This window comes from Haliaeetus leucocephalus, unplaced genomic scaffold, assembly GCF_000737465.1.
Source record: "Haliaeetus leucocephalus isolate CR32 unplaced genomic scaffold, Haliaeetus_leucocephalus-4.0 Scaffold162, whole genome shotgun sequence".
NCBI lineage: Eukaryota > Metazoa > Chordata > Aves > Accipitriformes > Accipitridae > Haliaeetus > Haliaeetus leucocephalus.
Genome location: NW_010972598.1, coordinates 10,645,599 through 10,665,965, shown reverse-complemented (window position 1 = coordinate 10,665,965; position 20,367 = coordinate 10,645,599). Strand labels below are relative to the sequence as shown.

At 52.2% G+C, this 20,367-nt stretch overlaps 2 protein-coding genes across 9 annotated transcripts in view; one reads left to right on the top strand and one right to left on the bottom strand.

Moving 5' to 3' along the window:
- The window catches only part of WHSC1L1 (Wolf-Hirschhorn syndrome candidate 1-like 1), a 51,784-nt gene extending 47,510 nt beyond the window's left edge, over positions 1–4,274 (bottom strand). For all 5 annotated transcript variants that reach the window (XM_010562750.1, XM_010562752.1, XM_010562753.1 and 2 more), the window contains exons 1-2: positions 4,212–4,274; positions 3,702–3,829 (exon numbers count right to left, since the gene is read on the bottom strand). The gene's annotated coding sequence lies outside the window, so the exon portion shown is untranslated. The remainder of the gene's footprint in view (positions 1–3,701; positions 3,830–4,211) is intronic.
- A 538-nt stretch (positions 4,275–4,812) lies between these two features.
- Positions 4,813–12,718, top strand: LETM2 (leucine zipper-EF-hand containing transmembrane protein 2). 4 transcript variants are annotated; one of them, XM_010562749.1, is made up of 10 exons: positions 4,813–4,969; positions 5,658–6,114; positions 6,272–6,415; positions 6,759–6,893; positions 7,328–7,531; positions 8,766–8,885; positions 9,513–9,623; positions 9,768–9,854; positions 10,609–10,683; positions 11,327–12,718. In XM_010562749.1, the coding sequence occupies exons 1-10, from the start codon at positions 4,944–4,946 to the stop codon at positions 11,375–11,377; spliced, it is 1,410 nt and encodes a 469-aa protein (XP_010561051.1). In that variant the 5' UTR covers positions 4,813–4,943; the 3' UTR covers positions 11,378–12,718. The 4 variants fall into 4 exon arrangements, with proteins under 4 accessions (XP_010561051.1, XP_010561048.1, XP_010561049.1 ...); XM_010562746.1 differs by having other exon boundaries at positions 10,609–12,718; XM_010562748.1 differs by lacking the exon at positions 4,813–4,969 and having other exon boundaries at positions 5,626–6,114.
- The last annotated feature ends 7,649 nt before the right edge of the window (positions 12,719–20,367 follow it).

The window sequence follows — 20,367 nt, the reverse complement described above, 5'->3', positions numbered from 1 at the left end:
GCCCCCGCCCCGCGTCCCATTGGCCGCCCGGACGGCGCTCAGCCGCAAGGCACGACGGGGGATGTAGTTCTCGCCCGCCGGGCCCGGTACGCCGCCGCCGCCGCGGCGGTCAGCGCGGCGGAGACCCGCTCGAAGGAACCACGCACTTGAAATACAACGTCCCGTGGGGACGCACGGCGCGTCCCCGGGACGGTAAAACCCGCGCGGGGTGCCCCAGCGCCCCGGGACTCCAGCTGCCGAGACCGGGGCCGCGCGCTCTTCGAGCTGTCGGGCTGCGTCCCGCTCCTCGCCACGCAGAGCGGCCAAGCCACAAAGAGCTGACAAACCCGCAGGGGCGAAGGTGGCGAGAGGACGGCGGTGCCAGCAGCCCTGGCGGGCCTCGCCGCGTTTACCGGCGCAACGACGGCGGCGGGTTGAGCGACGAAGACACCGGCGGGCGCTGAGCGTCGGGCACGGGCAGGCATTCCCGCCAAGCCCGGAGCGTGCCGAGGCGTCGTCCGCGCCGCCGCACGGCTGAAACCGGCCCACCAAACCGCGCCGTGCCTTCACATCGCCGTCAGGAGAGACGGACGGCACTGCTGAGACGTACCGCGCGCGTTTAATTATGGCTGGGCGGCACGTGGCCTGGGAAGAATCCCCATCCTGCCGGAGAGATTGTAGTGTGCCATGCCGACGCTCAGTCTAGCTGCTGAGGTCTGGTTGGATGGAGAAGGAAAACGCTGTCATCCTCAGTAGTTTCTACTCCTATTTTGGCTGAAAAATTATGCATTGATATGTTTGCAATTAATTCCCCTCCTCCACAACCCTCAAGTCTTTCTTTTGCAGAAGAAAACACAACTGCAGAGCACACAATAAATCTTTCCTGCAGCAAAAACATTAACGTGCAAGGAAAAAAAAAAAAAGGAAAATGGAAAGCAAGAAAAGCACAGAAGAATGGAAAGTAAGCAAGATGGGAAGATAAGATGACATCTGTTACCAGGAAAAAAAACCAAGCCAGGTAATAAAACAAGAAGAATTAGGTGGAGAGAGAGACATGACCCAACGTGAAAGCGGAAGAGATGTGAGCTTTACGAGTCACTGAGCAAAGGCTGTGCAGTGATTTCCAAATTCACAGCATTTCCCACTGCCCAGAAAGCAGAGGCTTGGAGCCCACAGTGAGGAGGCGTTTTTCTTGTCAGGGGCAGGGGGGCGGGAATTGCTGTAATAAAGTGAATTTTAAAAGCAATTCCCCTCCTCCTTAAACACAATAAGGCAGCAAAAATGGAGGTGACCTAGAAAAGGCTTTCTCTCCCTCTTCTCCTCCCTTCTGTAAATTCTAAATGCTTAACATTGAGCATTAGTATCAAGGTTAATGTTAATATGTGGGGGGTCCTGACGTTCCTGCTACTGAAGTAGTCAAGGGATGAGAATGTATTTTCCTTCCAATTCCTTTTGACAACCAATGAATGTTCTGACAGGAATTACAGTTTTCCCTCCCTTTTTCTCTTGTTCAGTTTTCTTCCACATTACTTTTCCTGCTCCTGAGAGTTTTTACTGGAAATGATCTGTTGGTTGGGAAACTGCACGCAAAGCTAAAGCTAAGCGCAGATGAGGGAAGCACCACAAGAGCAACCCCGCCTGTCTCAGCCCGAGGAAGGCTGGATGATCCGTGCCATGGCCAGCAGAGCACACGGAATAAGGGAAACATAACCCGTTTTTCTTGCCAGGCACAGGGACTACAAGATGTAACCAGCTACCAGAAGCACACACAATCACGGTAATTAGCGACCATTCCCAGGATCACCACTCAGACTGCGCTGATGAACCCGTGGGTACTTGACCCCAGCCCTCGGAACGAGTGCTTCTGTTGCTCTGCGGGCACTTGGGACCTCACCGCCAGACTCGACATTTCCAGCTCCAGGAGATCATCGTGCGAGGTTGAAGCCAGCAGGCGACCACAGCTCCATCAGTAACAGACCCCAGCATTCCTTGTACGCCACACGCTCGAGTGCTTTACAATAACCCCAAAGATGTACGCAAGAGAAAACAATATTCTTGAACAATCAAAGAGGTGGTGTGTTCTCCCTGAAGAATGTTCCCCTTTAAGGGCAGCACACTAATGGCTTCCAGAAGCTGTGCCTCAAATCGTGCTGCCTGCGTGTTTCAGAACAGTTCAGAACCGACGCCAGTTCCTGGACAAACAATCTGTGCCCGGTGCCCTTCCCAAAAAGAAGGGGTGGCGTGCTGAGGGGGCTCCGAACAGCAGCGCAGAGGCTGCAGCTTGCTAACAGGGCTTCAAGCAAGCAGTGTCGAGGAGGGGCTCTGACCCCTCACCGCTTTAGTGACTGTCCTAAAGGCCCAGTGCTTAACACAGCGAGGCAGCATCCATGTAAAAGTCTCCTTCGAAACAGGGGTGCCTAGCCCTCGTTCATGCAGGAAGAACTCTTGAAGACATAATCTAAGTAGGTTAAAAGCACGGTTTTGGAACACTGTGAAAACTAGGAGGTAAATAAGCACATCCAACAGACTCTGGTCTGCACTGTCTTAGAAGCCGTCTCACAAATCCACATGGAAAGATATCTCTGAGGAGACGAAATCAGCACTTCCAAGTTGTTGAAAGCTGGAGCACTAGTACAGTAACGCAAATCTCCCACTCTAGCATGACGAACTAAGGACACCTTCTTCAGCTGGGTTCAGAGGACAGGAGTTTGTCTTTGCCTGCTCATCCAGTTTTAATTTCCTATTCTGTCACTTCCTGAAGCAAGAACCTCTCCCGAGGGAAAAAAAGAAAAACAAAACAAAACCCTCTTCTGCAATCCTGGGGGACATGGTTTAGCAGAACCAACTCTGGCAGAATAAAGCACACAGGAACTAAATTTTACTATTACATGGTCTGCATTAACAATGCAGAAATGTTTTTGACAGCAAAAAAGTATTTGGGTTAATGGTGGGGTGGGGTTTTTTTCAGAATGTAAAGGACTTTGAGACCAGCCCTTTATGGGAAATGTGCCTTCCAACTGACAGAAAACACAGCAGTGCACTGAGAGCTCTGCTGGCAGACCTCGGGAGCTTTCCGCCCTGTTTCTTACCCATCTTTCCCAATTTTATTTTCTACTTCTTAAAATATTGTTCATCTGTTTAGGCGCCTGTTAGCGAAGTTGTCAAAGGGTCACAAACCTTCTTCGTTGTAGGCAATAAAATGTTTTTTTCCCCACTAGTCTCTCAAACACACAAGACGTTTCGAGAGACCGAGTCTCCTGTCACCTACCGAGAATGTTTCTCCAGCTGCCTACATGTTCCATCAGATCCGCAGACCCACAGCATTTGCCTCAAACATGTCAGGGCTTGAAACTTCCTTCTGACACCTAATTCCATGCAAAGCTGTTCTCAGGCGATAACACACAAAAGAGGACTCTACCCTTACATGCCACGTCGTACACGCAGCTGCTCAGAATATGTTCTGCTCTATATATAGATACAAACTGCAATCACCTAAACGGGAACCTTTCACGTAAAAGCAAAGTTTTGCTCCATACAAAAAAATGAAGGGACACCATCAACGTTTTGCTGGATAGTGTGGGCTAGCTAGCACGGGCTGCCGAACTAACTGCCGGCAGCGTTTTCCCTTTTGAAAACCCTATAAATGCACCAGGAAACATCCTACGTGGCCACTGATGAAACGACGTCAGTGTGCGAGTTAACTGCTTAACAAGCTCTCCTACCTTTCGCCAGGACTCCAGCCAAGCCTTTGCGGGACGCAGCAGGCGCACAGAGCAGAACCAGAGATTCCCTTCCAGCCAGGAGCCCGTCTCCGCGCATGGCTCCCCGTTTCTCTCCCGCTCTCCAGGTGCTACATAAATAACAACAAAAAGGGCGCGGGTGACGATACATCACCAGCGTCGCTCCTCCGGCCTCACTGTTTGGGCAGGAGTGCTGCCGATCCTGGGAGAGCGCCAGGGCAGCCTGCAGCAAAACTGATGAGAAGTGAGATAAAGAGCGGGAGGCGGGGGGGTGGACATATAGACGGGGGTCCCCCCTGCCCCTGTGACCTCACGGCCTGCGCCCGCTCCCTGCTCCGGGCCGGGAGGAGGCCTCCCCTCAGGTCTCAGGCCCAGAGGCCGCCCCGGTCGCTGTCACGGGGCTAATCTCCCCAGGCCGATGCCGAGGGCGACCCCTCCTCACCCTCCCTTACGTCACGAGCAGCCCCACCGCCTCGCGATGGCGTCACGCACCGGCCCGTGACATCACCCGCCAAGGCCCGCCCTCTCGCACGTCGCCGCCGCCGCCCTCTCGGCCAATGAGCCGCCCTTCCTGAGGGCACCTCGGGTCAAGCCCCGCCCCGCCCTGCTCCCATTGGGTGGCCTCCGGCAGGCTCGCAGTCCTGCTTTCTGATTGGCTCCTGCCGAAGGGGCTGTGACGCACCGCGATGGAGCGACGGAGAGAGAACCATAGAGCGCCGCTCGGCGGGCTAGACCGGCGCGGGCAGGGGCGCGATGGGACAGCCCGGGAGGACTGAGGCCGGCGGTGAGCAGGGCGGGCGGTGAACGGGCCGGCACTGGCACCGGCACCGGGAAGGAGTAGCGTGGCTGGGACAGCCCAGCCGAGAGGGCGGGGAGGGACCGGGACCCGGCCCTGCCGGGGGAACCTGCGGGGAACACCCCGGTGCGGCCTCAGCAGCCGGCGGGCCCTGTCCCCCGGCCAGCCCGGGGCGACCCGGCCCGCCGCGCCCGCTCACGTCTCCCCTCGCACCCACGGCAGCGGCACCGACACCGGCGGGAAGGTGATGCGCCAGAGGCCTGGCGGGCCCCCCCAGGGCCCGTCCCGTCCCCCCCTGCCCGGCCGCCTCGCCGCCCGCTCCCCGAGACCCCCCGGCCGCTCACCGCTGGAGATGAGGGTCCCTCCGCTGTCCGCGTCCGGCCGGAGCCGATGACTCCGTGGCACCCCGGCCCTTCTACCGCTGTACCATGCTCCTGGCAAGGGCCCGGTTGAGGTAAGCGGTGGGTTGAGTCTGACGGGTGCTCCGTGCCGCAGCACCTCGGGGGGGGGCAAGGGGGCTGCCGGGCCTGAAAATGCGTTTCTTCAGCGGTTTATTTACGGTGCCGTTCCCATGTTTGCTGGTGTACGCGTTCAGCGCAGTACCCACGCTTTGAACTAGAGCGCTTACTTCTACAAAAGATTCCCTGGCTAAACGTGAGAAGCACAAGGCTTGATTTAGCTAACACTAAGGGACTTCAGCAGCTGTTGGAATGCACAGCAGTCTGCGAGGTCTTAGCTTTTTTTATAAAGCTATCTAACCGCTTGCCTCTCTCCGGTGTACAGCCTGTCTTTTCCAGCTGACGCAGGCAATACACAGAACTCTGTTCTAAACGGTTGGCGAGAAGAGAAGGGGCTTTGGTTTTTCTTTGTTCGCAGCTGGCAACTTTCAGCCAACACAATTGACAGAAGGGCTTCCTAGGGCCAGTCTGAAGTCTTGAGTTATTCTCCCCCAAGAGACAGGTTGTTAGCATGGGACAAATTCTCAATATTTTATCCATTGCTGAGGGATCAGAATCTCAGATACTGAGGCAGCCACAAGATCAATTTCACAAGATTAATGTGGCACTGAGAACATTAATTTGTACGTAATGCCTGGGTACCTTAGCCACAATGCGCTCTCACTTGCTTACATACCTCTCCAGTTTCAGAGGCTCCCATCTTCTTGCGCACTCCAATTCTCCATATGCTCCAGCAGTTGCTTTTGTCCAACTAGTGGATTCTCATTTAAACCGGACTTGCATAAGAGACTCTGAAAACCAGCCACTGCTGCACTCCACACGGTCGGGCACCTGTCTACCTCACTCGCCAGCTGAAGTTGTGCGAACGTTTCACACGTCCGCCTGCTTGCGTCAGCAGCTCCGAGATGAACCTCCACCCCACCGAAGTACTGTAAACCAGGGTACTCAGCCTGCTAAAACTCCAACAAAACAAGTCATAGAGAGTCCCGTGGGCAAAAAGTCTTTACGCCAAAAAATTGTGGATGAACTGAAACATTATTACAATGGATTCCACTTGCTTTGGATTGACACCAAGGTGGCTGCCAGGATGGTGTGGAGGCTGTTACACGGTCAGATCCTCACTAGGAGGGAGAGACGAAGGGTAAGTGCCAGACATACGAACACCTTGCTAAAAAGATGCTTTAAGAGGCTTGCTGTAATGAAAGAATTTTAACCGCTCTGTTTCCACACTTCTTTGGAACACATTTTTTTGTGTGTCTGGCTGAATAGTAATATCTGCTGTGCTCTTCTCTGTACAGTTGCTGAGAACTTGTGCAGATCTCTTCCGGCTGGTGCCCTTCCTGGTGTTTGTCATTGTCCCCTTCATGGAATTTCTGTTACCTGTGTTCTTGAAACTCTTCCCTGAAATGCTGCCCTCGACGTTTGAGACAGAGTCAAAAAAGGTTTGTGTCCTTTCTGAAGATGTAGACTGTGCACTCCAGCTCAGTAGAACATGTGTACAGCTGCATAAAGAGCTGTTGTTTCCTGCCTGCTGCTGTAAATGAGTATCAGCCTCACACACACGTCTAGGTCAGACATTCCTAGCTTATTCCTATACAGGACAGCAGAATTTGAAGACTGTGTTGTAAACAGTGATTGGTAGGAAAGTGCGCAGCAATTTCGTTTTCTACACTAACCAAAGCCTGTTTGCTTTCAGTACTGAAGTCTTACTTCATCTCTTTCCCAGAATCCCCTCCCTTCTGATTTTCAAGTGGAATTTCTAATTGTTTTATTTCCTAAATGAAGGAAGAAAAGCAGAAAAAGAAATTAAATGCAAAGCTGGAATTAGCAAAGTTCCTGCAGGAGACCGTTGCAGAGATGGCCAAAAGGAACAAAGCAGATACAGGACAAGGAAAACAATTCTCTTCTTACGTGCACCAGGTAAAATGGGCTGCGCTGGGGATGACAGCAACAGTAGTTACACCAGTTTAGTGCTGTCATTTTGGGCAGAGAATATGGGATTTATACAAAGATTGCAGAGAGTTTTGACAGCACAGAGCTGTCAGGTGTTACTTTTCACTGGATACATTCTTGCAGCTAATACCCTACTGACACTAGCTTTTGACCCCATCTGTCAGACCAGCAATTTCATCCTGGAACAATAGTGAAAGTTTTACCCTGTGAAATCCTTTAAGTGGCCACTTAAGAGCACTGCTTCACTTTGGCCTTTTAACTGTATCATTTTGTTTCCATCCAGAGATACAAATACCAGCCTGAGAAACAGGAAGGGCTTCTTCCTTAGAGGAGGAAGAGGATTCACAAACTGTGATTCTCTTCAGGTTTGGCTTTTGCCCTGATGCCTGTGCTTTGTTTAGATTCGTCACACCGGCCATCAGCCCAGTACCCAGGAGATCGTACGCTTCTCCAAGCTCTTTGAGGATGAGCTGACCCTGGAACACTTGGAACGGCCGCAGTTGGTAGCTCTTTGCAAATTGCTTGAGCTGCAGCCCATTGGCACCAACAATCTGCTCCGCTTTCAGCTGCTGCTGAGACTCAGAACTATCAAGGCAGACGATGAAGTAAGTTTAAAATAGCACAGATATAACTTCTGTGGTGGAACGCACGCTTTTCGCAATCTCAAGTTCTGCCCTCTGAATCACTGCCTGCTGTACGTAAGGCATGTGTCACAGCCCACACTCCCTCCTCAGATGCAAAGTTAATATTGATGGGAGTTGGATTCTCCTCATGAGAGATTCCAGAAAAAAACAGAATCAGAGTTCATCCTTCTGCACCCTTGCTGCCTTTGGTGAACCCTGACAAGTGTGGCACTGCAGATATTGTCACTTTAGAACACCCTTATATTTTTATTCTGGAGTCATATGAACTTGTGAAAAAGGGAGGTTCCAATTTTGGAATAAATATTGTATGGAAACACCAGATTTTAACCAACTGAATTCAGTATGAGTGTATATTAGTTTATAAAGTGGCTGGATTTATTTAGCCTGGAGGCGGCCAAGGGAGAATCTGCTTGCTGTTTTCAACTGCCTAATGGGGTTATTTAGAAAATGGAACCAGACTTACAGGTGCATAGTGAAAGGACAACAGGTAGCGGTCATAAGTTGCAGCAAGGGAAATTCCAACTTGATAAGAAAAAATATTAAAATCAGTGAGGGGGTAGACAGAGGAACAGGTTGTCTAGAGGTTGTGAAATCCCCATCCCTAGAGAGGCTCAAAGCATAAATGGAAAAGGCTGAGCAATGTAAAGAAACTTTTAAGTCAACCATCTTTTGGACAGGAGGTTGGACTGGGGACATCCACAAGTCCCTTCCAGCCTAATTTTATGATTGTGTAGGAAATGTAATTTGAAATGGTGTTAAGAATCCTATTACGACACAGAAGAAAGACCGGAAGACTTCTTGCTAGTTAAGAGGTGACCAGTACTGAAAGGCATGTGCAACTAACCACAGGTTCAGCTTTAAAGCCTGCAGTCTTGACTCAGGGTCTCAGGGTCACCTGCCTTTGAGTGAATTCTTCAAACCTGTAGGATCACATGTAAAAGTGAAATTCTCAGTACTTGGGGCAGGGGGGAAACAAAATAATCAGGACCAAAGTTTTTCATCCTCTGTAGCTGAAGACTGTCAGCTTTTAAGGACAGAAGAAATTGTCTACAAAGTCAGTTCTGTCTCATCTTTGTATTGGTATGACTTTACGCACATTTACCTAGACAGACAGTTCTTTGGGCTGAAGCTCATCAAGTACGTCAGGGTTTTGGCTTACTCTGTGCCTAGATAGGAACATTCCTTTTCATTTCAGATGATTGCCAAGGAAGGAGTCAGTGGCCTAAGTGTGTCTGAACTGCAGAGTGCGTGCAGAGCCAGAGGAATGCGGTCATTGGGTCTCTCGGAGGAGCAACTAAAGGAACAGCTCAGACAGGCAAGTATGCTTTGGTCTGGTCTTGTTTGACAAGGTTCTCCTAGGACAGAGTGGCATGCAGTGTTCAGATAGAGCAGGCACGATTTCACTAAGAATTAATGCAAGTGTTTCTAGGTGGATCCTCACCTGCATAGCTGAGCATTAAGACATGAAGTATCCAGATTATGTCTTAGACTAAAGAGAAAACCCAAGAAGTAGCATCAGGGCCAGCTAGAAGCAAGATGAAGTGTGGGGGGGTAGAATATGTTTTAAGCTTCTAAAGTAGCCAAGACTTGTAGCAGGGCCAACTCTAGCCTTTTGTAAGCATTCAAACAGATTACAGATACTGCTGTAGATGCTGTATCTCACATAAGCTGTAGGCAATTCGAAGTACTTAGCTTTCACTGTTGGCTCTTTGTCAGCAGTGATGTTGGTAACTCACTAGTAGCTGGAAACTTCCTCTCTAGTGTGTATTTCGTATGGTGTGCTTAACTCTTCAAAACTATTTCTTCTCATTGTGGTAACTTAAAACTGTATTAGCCAAACTCAAGATAGCTTTAAGATCTTTGAGGACAAAGAGTGCTATATAAAAAAGTACTGACATAGAGCCAATATGAAATAACTTTTCCTTCTGTTTTCGTCTAACAGTGGCTGGATCTGCATTTAAAAGAGAATGTTCCACCTTCTTTGCTCCTGCTTTCCCGTGCCTTGTACTTGATAGATATAAAGCCACAATCTGTTCCAGTTCCACAAAATAAGGTGAGTTGTTTGAATAAATCTTTCAGGTTAATAGTTTAACCATTAACACGTTATAGAAATGAAGCCCTGTGATATGAATCTTGTTCTTTGATCCTCCAAGTGGACTGGAGTTATAACTGTGCTGAACTATATGTTCTTCTGTAGATAGGTGAAACTGCTGAAATCATGACATCCGTTCTCGAAGGTCAAGAGACGCTAGTGGATCCTGCCCCCATTGTACAGGGAAGAAAGGTAAGAAAATAGCAGTCTGCAAGTGGGAAAATGAGTGTGCTGTAATCTTTGGGAAGAGCGCGTGAACAAACCTTTCCAAAGCTAGACAAAACCCAATGTTTGACGCCATTGCACAGAGCACATAAGCAATGTATATTCTTGCATTGTGTACATGTTTTTGCCTGAGAGCTTCACAGCTGCATACTCTGGCTTAAGAGACAATGAAAGGGCCCAGAGATCTGCTATGGCACATCTTGTCCTTTTGCTGGAAACAGCTCGTTATTCAATACCATGTTACGGGCCTCCCACAGAGGAGCACTCACAAGCTTCTAAGTTGCTTTATTCACATAAATACAGAGACTTCAATCCACGTACATTTAGCTCAGAGGAAGCCAGTTAAAGGTGACTTGTTTTCAGCAGTCCTAGTGAACTTGGGCTGAGTTGTCCAGGACAAAAAAAGCCAAAATATCTAGAGTAAGAAAGCCAGAGCATATGGTTCTCAGCATAAGGCTGAAGTGAATTGCTTAGATTAGTCCAAGCTGATAAAAGCAGCAACAGAAGTTAAAGGAGAATATTGTGTCTACTGCTAGAAGTATTTCCAAATAGCTCTGTTCAATTGCGTAGGGGAAATGATGGCAATGCCGACATACAGCTTTCACAAACATGGATTGCAGGGAACAGCCTCATTCAGAAAGGAGAAGTGACTGAAGGGGATCTAGCTAGAGCTTTGTTTTCTGAGAGGGTTCTGTGACTTAAAGCTGCTTTTTCCTTAAAGAATGAAGAATTTGTATCTCAGCCAACAGAGAAATTGCCAGTCTCAGAAGTGTCAGTTAAGCCTCCCCCACGAGAGGTAAGCTTTTCAAAATTCTTAGACTTTCCAAAGGAGATAGTTCTTCACACAGCTTGGAGACAGACTGTGAAAATTTGTGCTTCAAGATGGTGTGAATGTGAAGTTCAAGGAGCGACTGGAGGGATTTTGGATGAGAACTACATTGAGGGCTGTTAAATACAAAAATACCATGTGTGACTGAGAGACTGCAGTCAAATCGGGGAAGGTAGCAGACCATTGTGGGGAATTACCAGTATGTCCTTTCCTTGTACTCTTCCGTGATAATCTGCTTTGGACCACTAGGCTAGACCAGCCTTCCCTCAGAACCACCACAGTGTTAAGTGCTATTTTTTATCTGTAAAAGTATTTCTACAGTGACTTGCCTTTCTTTTGCCTATTTTCCTTTGTGAATATTTTATTTCAATTTACCTGCTTATGTATACATCTAGGACATCCACTTAAGGCAAGTTTGGGAGTCCAGACTGACTTTTATCAACAAGAGAATGCTTCTTTACCCTGAAGAACTTTGTTCTTAGTCAGCTGTTATTCTCTATAGCAGCTTCCCATAGTAACTGGGAAGATACCTTCTTCAAAACAAGTTTTGAATGTCAAGAAGCATTTGTATTGGTACTGCCTAAAATCTGTAACTTTCTCTTACACCTAGACTAAAATGGAAGCATCTCAGAGCAGCAAGGCCGGCGCCAATGGAGTCTAGCCTGAAACCAGCAAGGACTGTCATAACAGTGGGAGAGAAGAGCTTTTGTCTCTGCACCTCCTTAAAAAGAAAGAGTGACTTTCCAGGAGGCTGCTTTACACAAAAAGGTGTCAGTAGCCCTCAGGGGCCGCTCTATCTATTCCAAGCTTATTAGCAACTAGGCCATGCTAAGGCTATCTGGATGGCACCGGCTTCTCTTTGGTACCAGATCCCCTGCCCCCAACATTTTAACTTATGTTGTAAATATGTTAATAATGACGCTACTGTCTGTGCTGTTACTGAAGAGGTGTTTGTGCTCTTAAGCCTTAGGAAAGGCAGCTTTTCATTGTCATAAAAGCCTGGGTGCAGAATGAGCTAGGCTGGAAGTCCGGTAAAGCCTGTTCTACAGTTTGAAATCCTCTGCAGGAACATACCCACACATCCAGGGCTTGCAGCTTGTCCTGCTGCCGCAGCTTTACAAGCTCAAGCTCTTGATCCTAGTTAGCGTGGTTTAACCAATAACTAGCACACAGAATGACCCGTGTAGCCATTGTATTTCACGGTCGCGTTTGTACCAAGGAGAATAACCACAGCAAAGGGAGGACCATCGCTCTCCTCAGTGGTGTGGTTGAACTTAACTGGTCAGAAAGACTTGTGAACTTGCTGGACAAAAGCAGAGCAGCAAAGAGGACAGCTTCCACTGCGTGAGTGGTTGCATTCATCAGTAAGAGCTGCATCGGGGCCAGACACTGTTATAGAAGGCAGAGACTTGCATTTTTAGGATCTCACTGGGTCCTGTGAGGTGGCAACCTGGGGACCCACACACATTGCCCAAGTCTGATGTCAGACTTCGCTGAACCTCACCAGGCTCAGAACTACGCATCAGCAAGTGCTCTCAGACTTGCTATACTTTACAAAATGATTCTCCACACACTCCAGTGTTGACTGTTTTTTTGGTAGACTCTATAGGAGGATACTGAAAAGCTGTTTTTAGCATTTGTTAATTTTTTACTTTGTCCTATGTAAATGTTCAGAAATTACTCACATTATGGGTTTTAAATATGTATATTTATACTTACTGTAAAATTAAAGTTAGACTTGGTGCTAAGTAGAATGATATGTCTTTTCTAGAGGTCAGACAGCCTTTAGAACAATCCAACTCAAAAAAAGCCAGTCATCTCAAGGTCAGGTGTTATCAGCACTTTAAACATGTGACTTCAGGCTCTTACTAGCAATGCAGAAACAGCTTGCAGAAGACAGCTACCGTCATACTGTGTTCTTAGTTCTGTACCTGCACCCCTGCCTTGTTAGTACAGCCAGTATGCAATGCTGAATATTTGTATTTAGCTGGTGGTTAGTAAATGAGAACAAATTTTATTTCAATAAAATAACCCCGTTGCTCAAGTGTTGCTCTTGCCTCTGCATAGCCCAGATGAGATGTTGCTGGCAGCCATTACTTTGCTGATGGGGCTAGAACAGCCTCTGGCTACTTGTCTATTTAACAGAAGCCTTGTCTCCTTGATAACACTGACAGTTGCTGTATTTGAACAGAGCTGGGACCAAACATCTGCAGAGCCCGCTTCGTCTAGAAAAGCATTTCACCCACTAAAGAGCTGAGTACAAATGTTGTTCAGTGCAAGATTTCACTGGTGTTGAGCACTGAGATTAGTGTGCAGGAGTAAAAGAATGCAAGTAATTTCTGTATTATGGCTAAAGCATGTAAATAGTGAGAGGGAATTCCTAAGTTCAAGGTGAGTTGGAAGAGCTATGCGAGGGAAAAGTCTCCCTGTTTTAAAGCACACAAACTGGGCTTGCAGAGCCAGCCTAGTTCACTAAACCGTATCAAAACAAGAGTGTCACAGACAGGAGGAAAGTTAGTATTTTTGATGAGGTAAGGAAGCTCGGTGTAACCGTGGATGGGATTTCTTGAAGTGCAAAAGAAAAGAAATGGCAGTGAAAAAAAGCTTGAATAACCTATTGCTGTGGGGACTGAGACAACTCCAGCCAAGCCATGCATTTAGGAACTTCTTATCTTCGAGCTGCTTACTGAAGCTGCCGTGTCAATTCAGGCGCCAAAGTTGCATGTGCTTTCATGGAGCTGCATGTGTAGCTTCGAGAGAAGTAGAAAAGCAGGTACCATTAGCCAAAGGGTCACTGCCACAGACCCAGCTCCAGAGACCTGCTCTGATCTGTTTGCAAATGGTATCAGCTATCCAACTGTGGATCCAGAGCTGACTCTGTAGGATGGATGGATAGACTGGCTAATGCTAATGCAATCTGAGGGATGATCCCTGTCCCACGCTAGCAGACACATACAACAGTTCCATGGCCATGGATGATTTTTCCAGCTCTGCCACACTACCCCAAACCCCTGTTCTTTGCCAGCAGTTTACATTACCAAGGCACATGTTCTTCTAGCACAACGTGAAGTTAATTAACCTCCCCACAAGTCATGCAAATAAACCTCCGCCGCTGCTTTCCCTAAGCTGGAAACCACGGCTGGTATCGCAGCAGAGGCCGGGCTATGCCGGGCTCCTACAGGCTCTGCCCGCAGCCCGCCCAGCACGGCTGCCGGCACCTGGACGCCCACCCTTAACCCCTGTCCCGAACACGCGTGGGGCGGGCCGGGCCCCCACCGAGCCACGGCCGCGGGCTGCCAGCCCTCCCAGTGCCACTTCCCACCGGCAGATAGCAGCACCGTCCAGTTCTTTCACCGAAAAAAAACCCCAAAATGGGCTTCGCGGAGCGAACACGCCTTGTCTGGGAACACAGCACCCTGCTCGCCCACCCCCAGCCCAGTACATGCCTGGGGTGGCAGTGGGCAGGGCTGTTGACCCATGGCCCGAGAGCCGAGGCTCTGCAGGGCCAGGCCCAAGGCTGCAAAGCCCTTTAAAAACAGATGCAAAAACCTTGCCCGTCCTGCCTGCTCGTACCGCTCTCGGTGGAGCCCCTCGAATTTAAGGCAGGATCCTGCCCGCGGGTATAAGTGTCGGTCAGCAACCAGTATTAAAAACACCGAGATCTTGCGAAGACAAGTCAGACTGGGAACGGCACTGGGACCTCGCTTGCTCTTGCTGCTCCCCAGTATCTGGGGCTACCTGAGCCAGCGTGGAGGGCAGACAGCCCTGTGTGCAGCTCTCCTCCGGCTCACGCCTGGCCAACAGCCCTGTTGGGTTCAAGCTCCAGCTCCCCAAGCAACACATAAAAGCCACATGTACGAGGCGCGTTGCGAGCCCTTTCTCATTTTAAAGAGCTGGCTGCAGCCCTGTAACAACAGAGCAGCACATGGAGAGTCTGGTCCTCGCACGCAACCTTCCAGTAACAAACCAACGTCTGTGTCGGGGAAGGTGAAGTTTGGTTGAGAATTTGTTTGTATTTCCAGGGGCAATTAAGAGCCACAGGAGGGAGCGTTACCCAGAAATGCCCTCTCGACAGAGCCCCTCTGAAGGCACCCATCACCGCTGAGGAATTTCAAATTCCCAGAATCAGCCATTCACTAGCGCAGGGTAATGAAGTGTTTTCAGCACCAACCAGACTTCAAAGGTTTCTGTTTTCTCCACGCCTGCAGCAGCAGCAGCTGAGCTTCAAAGCTCAGACCCCAGCCCTGCTTCCAGACCCGTTCCAGCCAACAGAAGCAAAACAAACCCACTCGGACTTGCGTGCTGCAGAGCCGGCCCCACGCTTTGCAGTGCTGCCCGTGGGCAGGGCAGGCAGGGGGGAGATGCTGCCTGCAATCGGTGGGGCGCAGGCGGGTTGGAGATGGGCTCCCCAAGGCTCCCACGCACGTGTGGGCATCACCACCCCAGTTGCTGCTCCTGCAGCCTGCCTGGGAGCCAGTGCCAGAGCCGTGCCCGGCCCCAGGCCCCCCAAAAGCGAGCCCCTGTGCAAGCATCACCAGCACAGACACGTTTCCTCCGCACCTAACCACTACTCTCCTTGCAGCCCATGGAAGCAAGCCTGCCTGGTGCAGCGAGTCCGGCAGGTACCTTCTGCACAGCAGCAACAAGCTCATCTTTCCTCTGCCTCAATGCTGCATCCGACACGGACCAGTGCACCAGCAGCACTAACAGCTGAGCAGGATCAGGCCATCAGTTTCTCGGTGTAAACAATCCAACAGGGACAGGCTTGGAAAAGCTGATTTCGAACCGGTACAAACACTCTGTTGCAAACCTGAGGATGCATGAGCCTGCCTGGTCATGGATTGCAGGGAGGAATATGTACTGCTTTGTTGCAGCAGCCCTCAAGGCTGCGTGCAGCCGTGTGCCCGGGCAGGGTAAGCCATGCCACCCCTGGGAAGGGCTGTTAGGGAGAGACAGGAGCACGGAGGAGGAAGGGATTTTCTGTCCTTGCTTCTGGAGCTGTAGAACCAACACTCTCCTGTTCTCTAACCTGCCTACACGGAGGTGAGTCACTAAAGCAGAATTATCTGGGGTGTCTGAACACCTGACTCTGGGAACAAGAGTTTTGAGTAATAGCACATGCCCACAGCCCTCTGGAGAGGCAAGGGCTGCGCACTGCGTTTCTCAACAGCCAGCAACGGGAGTTAACAGCAGCAGTTCACCAGCAACATTTCCAGAGAAACCCCTGCTGCCAGCAGCTGAGCTATTTGGGCAGAGGCAGGAGCGAGCAGCTGCGGGGAGAAAACCCCTCTCATCCCATTTCACAGCCTCAGTTACACAAAAAAATAATCCATTCCCTGGAGAACAGCAATATAATAACAAGAGCACACAGCCCCAAAGCTGGGGAACACTTACCGGTGGTGTCCAGGATGCTCTGGGGGCTGCAGGCTATAGGGCAGGAGCCCTTCTCCTGCTCAGGGTTTAAATGGATCCACCTGCCCCCCCAGCACAGGGCTCTCTGGGGGTGGCTCTGCCTCCCCAGGGGCTTCTGGCAGAGCCAGGGGGTCCTGGGGTTGAGGATGGGAGCAGGGCTTTGCTTTTGGAACCATTCCTGCTTTGCAGACAGCGGGGGAGCGGTGGGGGGGGCTCAGCATCCTGGGGTGCACCCAGCCTGGGAACCGGAGGAGACACCCCCCCCGCCAGGGGTCCTGCTCAGAGCACGGCGGTCCTGGGGGGCAGCGGGGGGCTGTGACAACGTGCAAATCACCGACAGCTCATGGGTCAGGTCACCCAGCAAACGAGGTTGATCCTGCCCCCAGGAGAGGGAGAAATGCCTCCATCCTGCCCACACACACTCGGAGCATGGGGGGGGGTGTTGCTGGGGCTGCCCCAGGCTGATGTCCCAGTCCCTGGGGAAGGGCTGCTGCAGACCTGCCCCTGTGCACATCTCGGAAGCGCTCCACAGGCCTCGTCCCTCTGGAATGCTCCTCTCTGGGGATGCTGCACGGTTCAACCCCCAACCCTCGGTCTGCCCTGCAGTGATCTGCCCCACGCAGCCAGTGGACTGGCATACCGGGAGATCCACCCGTGGCCACACAGAGGGTTTTTCTCCCCCCTCCTGACCGCTGCAGACCTCTCTGCCCCAGCTCCCAGCACCCAGAGAGGCTGTTTGCTCCTGCCCTGGTACAGATGGGAGTCAGGACTCAGTTGGGGAAGAACAAGCTCCGCCAGCGAGCCCTTTGGCCACGGAGGGGCAAAGATATGTGCCCCCCCTCCCAGGGCTGCTTCGGCTCTGCCAGGCTCGCGGGAAGAGGATGCCAGCCCCAGAGAGAGCCCAGCTGGCACCTGGGGAGCCCACATCACCCCCGAGCTGCTCTGCCTCCCCATCTCGGGGTGGGATCCCCTCCCACCGCTGGGCTCTGCACTGCACGGTGCGATGGCAAGACTGGCCGGGTGACAAGCACCGTGTTATTCTGGCAGCCTGGAAAGTTTTCAGGGTGTTTGGAGAATTTGAGTTGAATTTCAAATTGTCAGGGGCTTTTCCTGTCTTGGTGCAAGAGGTAGGCAGAAAATTACTGAGATAATACCCTTAATTGCCTGCAAACAGGTAATGTTGCCTTGAAAGACTGCCACTCTGATAGTCCTTAAATACATCGTAAGAGAACATCTTACACCACGTAATACAGGTAATGAGGGAAGTCATCTTCTCCCGCCTGGTGTTCCAGGCCTGCGACTGCTCCAACTTCTGAATGCGACTGAACTCTTCCTGGCAGTATTTAGCAACCAGCTAGGGAAGTTTGAGGTTAAATGATCAGGTAATAGCTCCTTCGGTGGCTGCTTTGCCAGCTGGGCTCAAACAGCCCAGAGACGAGCAGCAGCTTTGTCCAAAAGGTCCGGCAGCCCTTGAGCATCATGTGCTGCATGAGAGATGCCTTCTGGCTGGGGATGGGTCCGTCTGCCGGGGTCAGGCGTCCCCCCAGCCCTGCAGCTGTCTGAAACTCACCCACTGCTGCCATTCTTAAATGGGGGGGCTTAAACACAGCATATTTCCTCCGGGTAACCCAAGATCCAGGCGAGCTGCTCAGCTCTGCATCCTTGGCAGCTTCACCGGGGTGTCAGGAGCTGCAAGTTACCCGTCCAAGGCGCAGGAGCATGAGGAAGCCTGTTCTCTGCTGATTTTATGGTCATTAATAGTAATTAACATGGGAAGCAGTAGTTGGCACCTAGGGCCACGGTGGCAACCCAGCCCCGGGGCTCAGCTCAGCCCCTGGCAAGCTCGCAGCAAGCTCGCAGCAAGCCGTCCCCATTGCCTACCTGCTCCCTCTGAGTGCTGACCCCATGCCGGCTGCCAGCGGCTCCCTCGGGATGCTCCTGCCCGGCAGCCCCTGCTCGAGGCAGAGGGAGAGGAGGAGGCTGGCGAGGTGTCCTGGGGCGGGACGAAGGCAGAGCCAGCCTGCGCCTGCCGTGGAGGGAGCAACGCATTCTTCTGCTGAGAGGTTTTGCAGATGGAGAGCGAAGAGGAGCTGGCGGGGAGCCTGCGGCATCGCTTGGGCGCTGCGCTTCGGCCGCCCAGCCGTGGGCGAGCTAAGGTGCTCCCCGTGGCCCCGTCCTCCTGGCTGCACTCTGCTGCGACCACGCCACACTGGCGTGTGTGCGAGGAGTCACTTCGTGTCTGTTTTCCTCCTGTGGTTTTAATTTAGAAAGATCTGGGAGCTGGGGCTTGCTCTTCCTCGGTTTTCCTGCCGTGACCCCCAGCTGCACAGCAGGGTCGCCAGCTTCGGTGTTTAGCCTGAAAGTGAGCACAAGTTGTGAACAAAGCCACCCTTCTCCGGGGGGGAGCAGGGCACTGGAGCCAGGCAGAGGGGGATGAACCCAGAGCAGTCTTGGGCCACTTACACATCTCTGAACAAACCCATTTTCAGACCAAAAATCCCCCCTGCCCCGCAGCTTCACCCCAGCCCTTGCAGGTCCCTGGCTGCTGCAGGGCTTTCCAGGGTGATGGGGCTCGATCTCCTCCCCCAGCCATGGGCAGCCAGCCCCTGGGCTGGGAGAGGCAAGTCCTTCCCGGGTGGATTTGTACTGCAAAGCTGCAGAGCAGAGCTCTGGTCCCCGATACCCCTCAGCAGGCGCCTGCGGGGGCTGCGGAGCCGGCGGCACGTGCCCAAGTCTTGGCTCTGCCTGGCGTGCCAGGACCCCAGGTGCCTTCCCAGGACCCTCTTACCCCACAGGCACAAAAAGGGGAGAGTCAGCGGTTTTGCTACACGACCCCCGAGCGAGCGGAGGAAACGAACCCAGCAGAGCCCCATAAATTACTGGATTCTGTTCTGCAACATCGGGCAAATTAAACGTTGCAGAGATCCAAAGCCGTGTGTGCTTTGGCGTGGGGAGAGCTTTTCCAGCCGCGCTGGTGCCAAACACCTCTCAGCCCTCCCCTCGACTCGGAGAGCCGGCTCCTCCACCGGTTTATCCTTCCCCTGGGCATCCCCGTGCTATCGCTGCTCCCAGCTTGGAGCTGGGCTTTATGGCATCCATGTCTGTCGCCATCCTGCCAGTGGATGCTGTGCCGGTGTGGGGGCAGCGGCTTGCCCGGGCGACGGGGGGATTTCTGCTGGATGCTGGTAAGAAGCATCTCCCGTGCCACAGCCAGCCTTGGTCCTTGCGTCAGCCTCTTCCCCAGAAAGCTGTTGGGGAAAGATGCACTGGTCAGCACTTTTATAGTAGATTAATATTCAGAGGGAAAAGCACTGATTTAGTGAGGCCCAAGCACAACAAAGGCTGAGATTTATAGCCTCCTGTATTCGAGCACTGCATTCCTAGCAGGCTTTCTGTCTCTGTTATAAATTTGTAACAAAGGAGATGGAGGCTTACACCAGCTTCAAGTAACGTAGAACAAGGGCTCGATAGCAAAACCTTGAGCGGAGCGTTACAGGGCGCAGACGGCAACTTCCCCAGCTTGTCTGCCAGGGATGGTCCTGTCCCTCCTTTGCCCATCCTCGCACCCCCACGCACCCCAGCTGCACCCGATGGAGCCCCGGCCGCGGCGTGGGGATGCTGGGGGGGATGCTCATCCCCTGCCCATGCTGCAGGGCTTCCCCCCGCAGCTGGAGCTGAGCCACGGTGCCGCTACCGGCCCGGCACGAGCTGCGCTCAGGATTTGGGAGCATCCCATGCCAGAGCTGTGCCACGAGGCCAGCTGCGGAGTGAGGCAGCAGGCAGGGGCGCAGAGGGTGCAGGATCCCTTCGGAGCCCGCCACACAGGAGCAGGAATTGTGGGCAGCTGCCCCGGTTCATAACCGATGTTTTGTTTGGATGAAATGAAGCCGATCTGTGGTGTTTGACAGGGTCTGGTGCGCGAGCTGTCAGGGCGGTGATGTGCAGCAGGGGAGCCTTGCCGAGAGCCGTGCCAAGTTCCCGCCTCGGGAGGACCCGAGCGGCCGGTGCGGCCGGAGCCGGGACGCGTGCCAGGACACCGACAGCCACCGCAGGGCTGGGCGACCCCCCCAGGGCACGGGGCAGAGACCCCCTGTGTGAGTGGCCCCTTTGCAGAGCTGCCCTCCTCTGCCCCTGCCTCGCAGCCCCCCCGCATCCACCCCAAGGATGACACTGCAAGAAGGGGCATCCACTCATGGACATCCCTGGGGTTTTGGGGAGCACCGCTACGAGCCCTGGGCC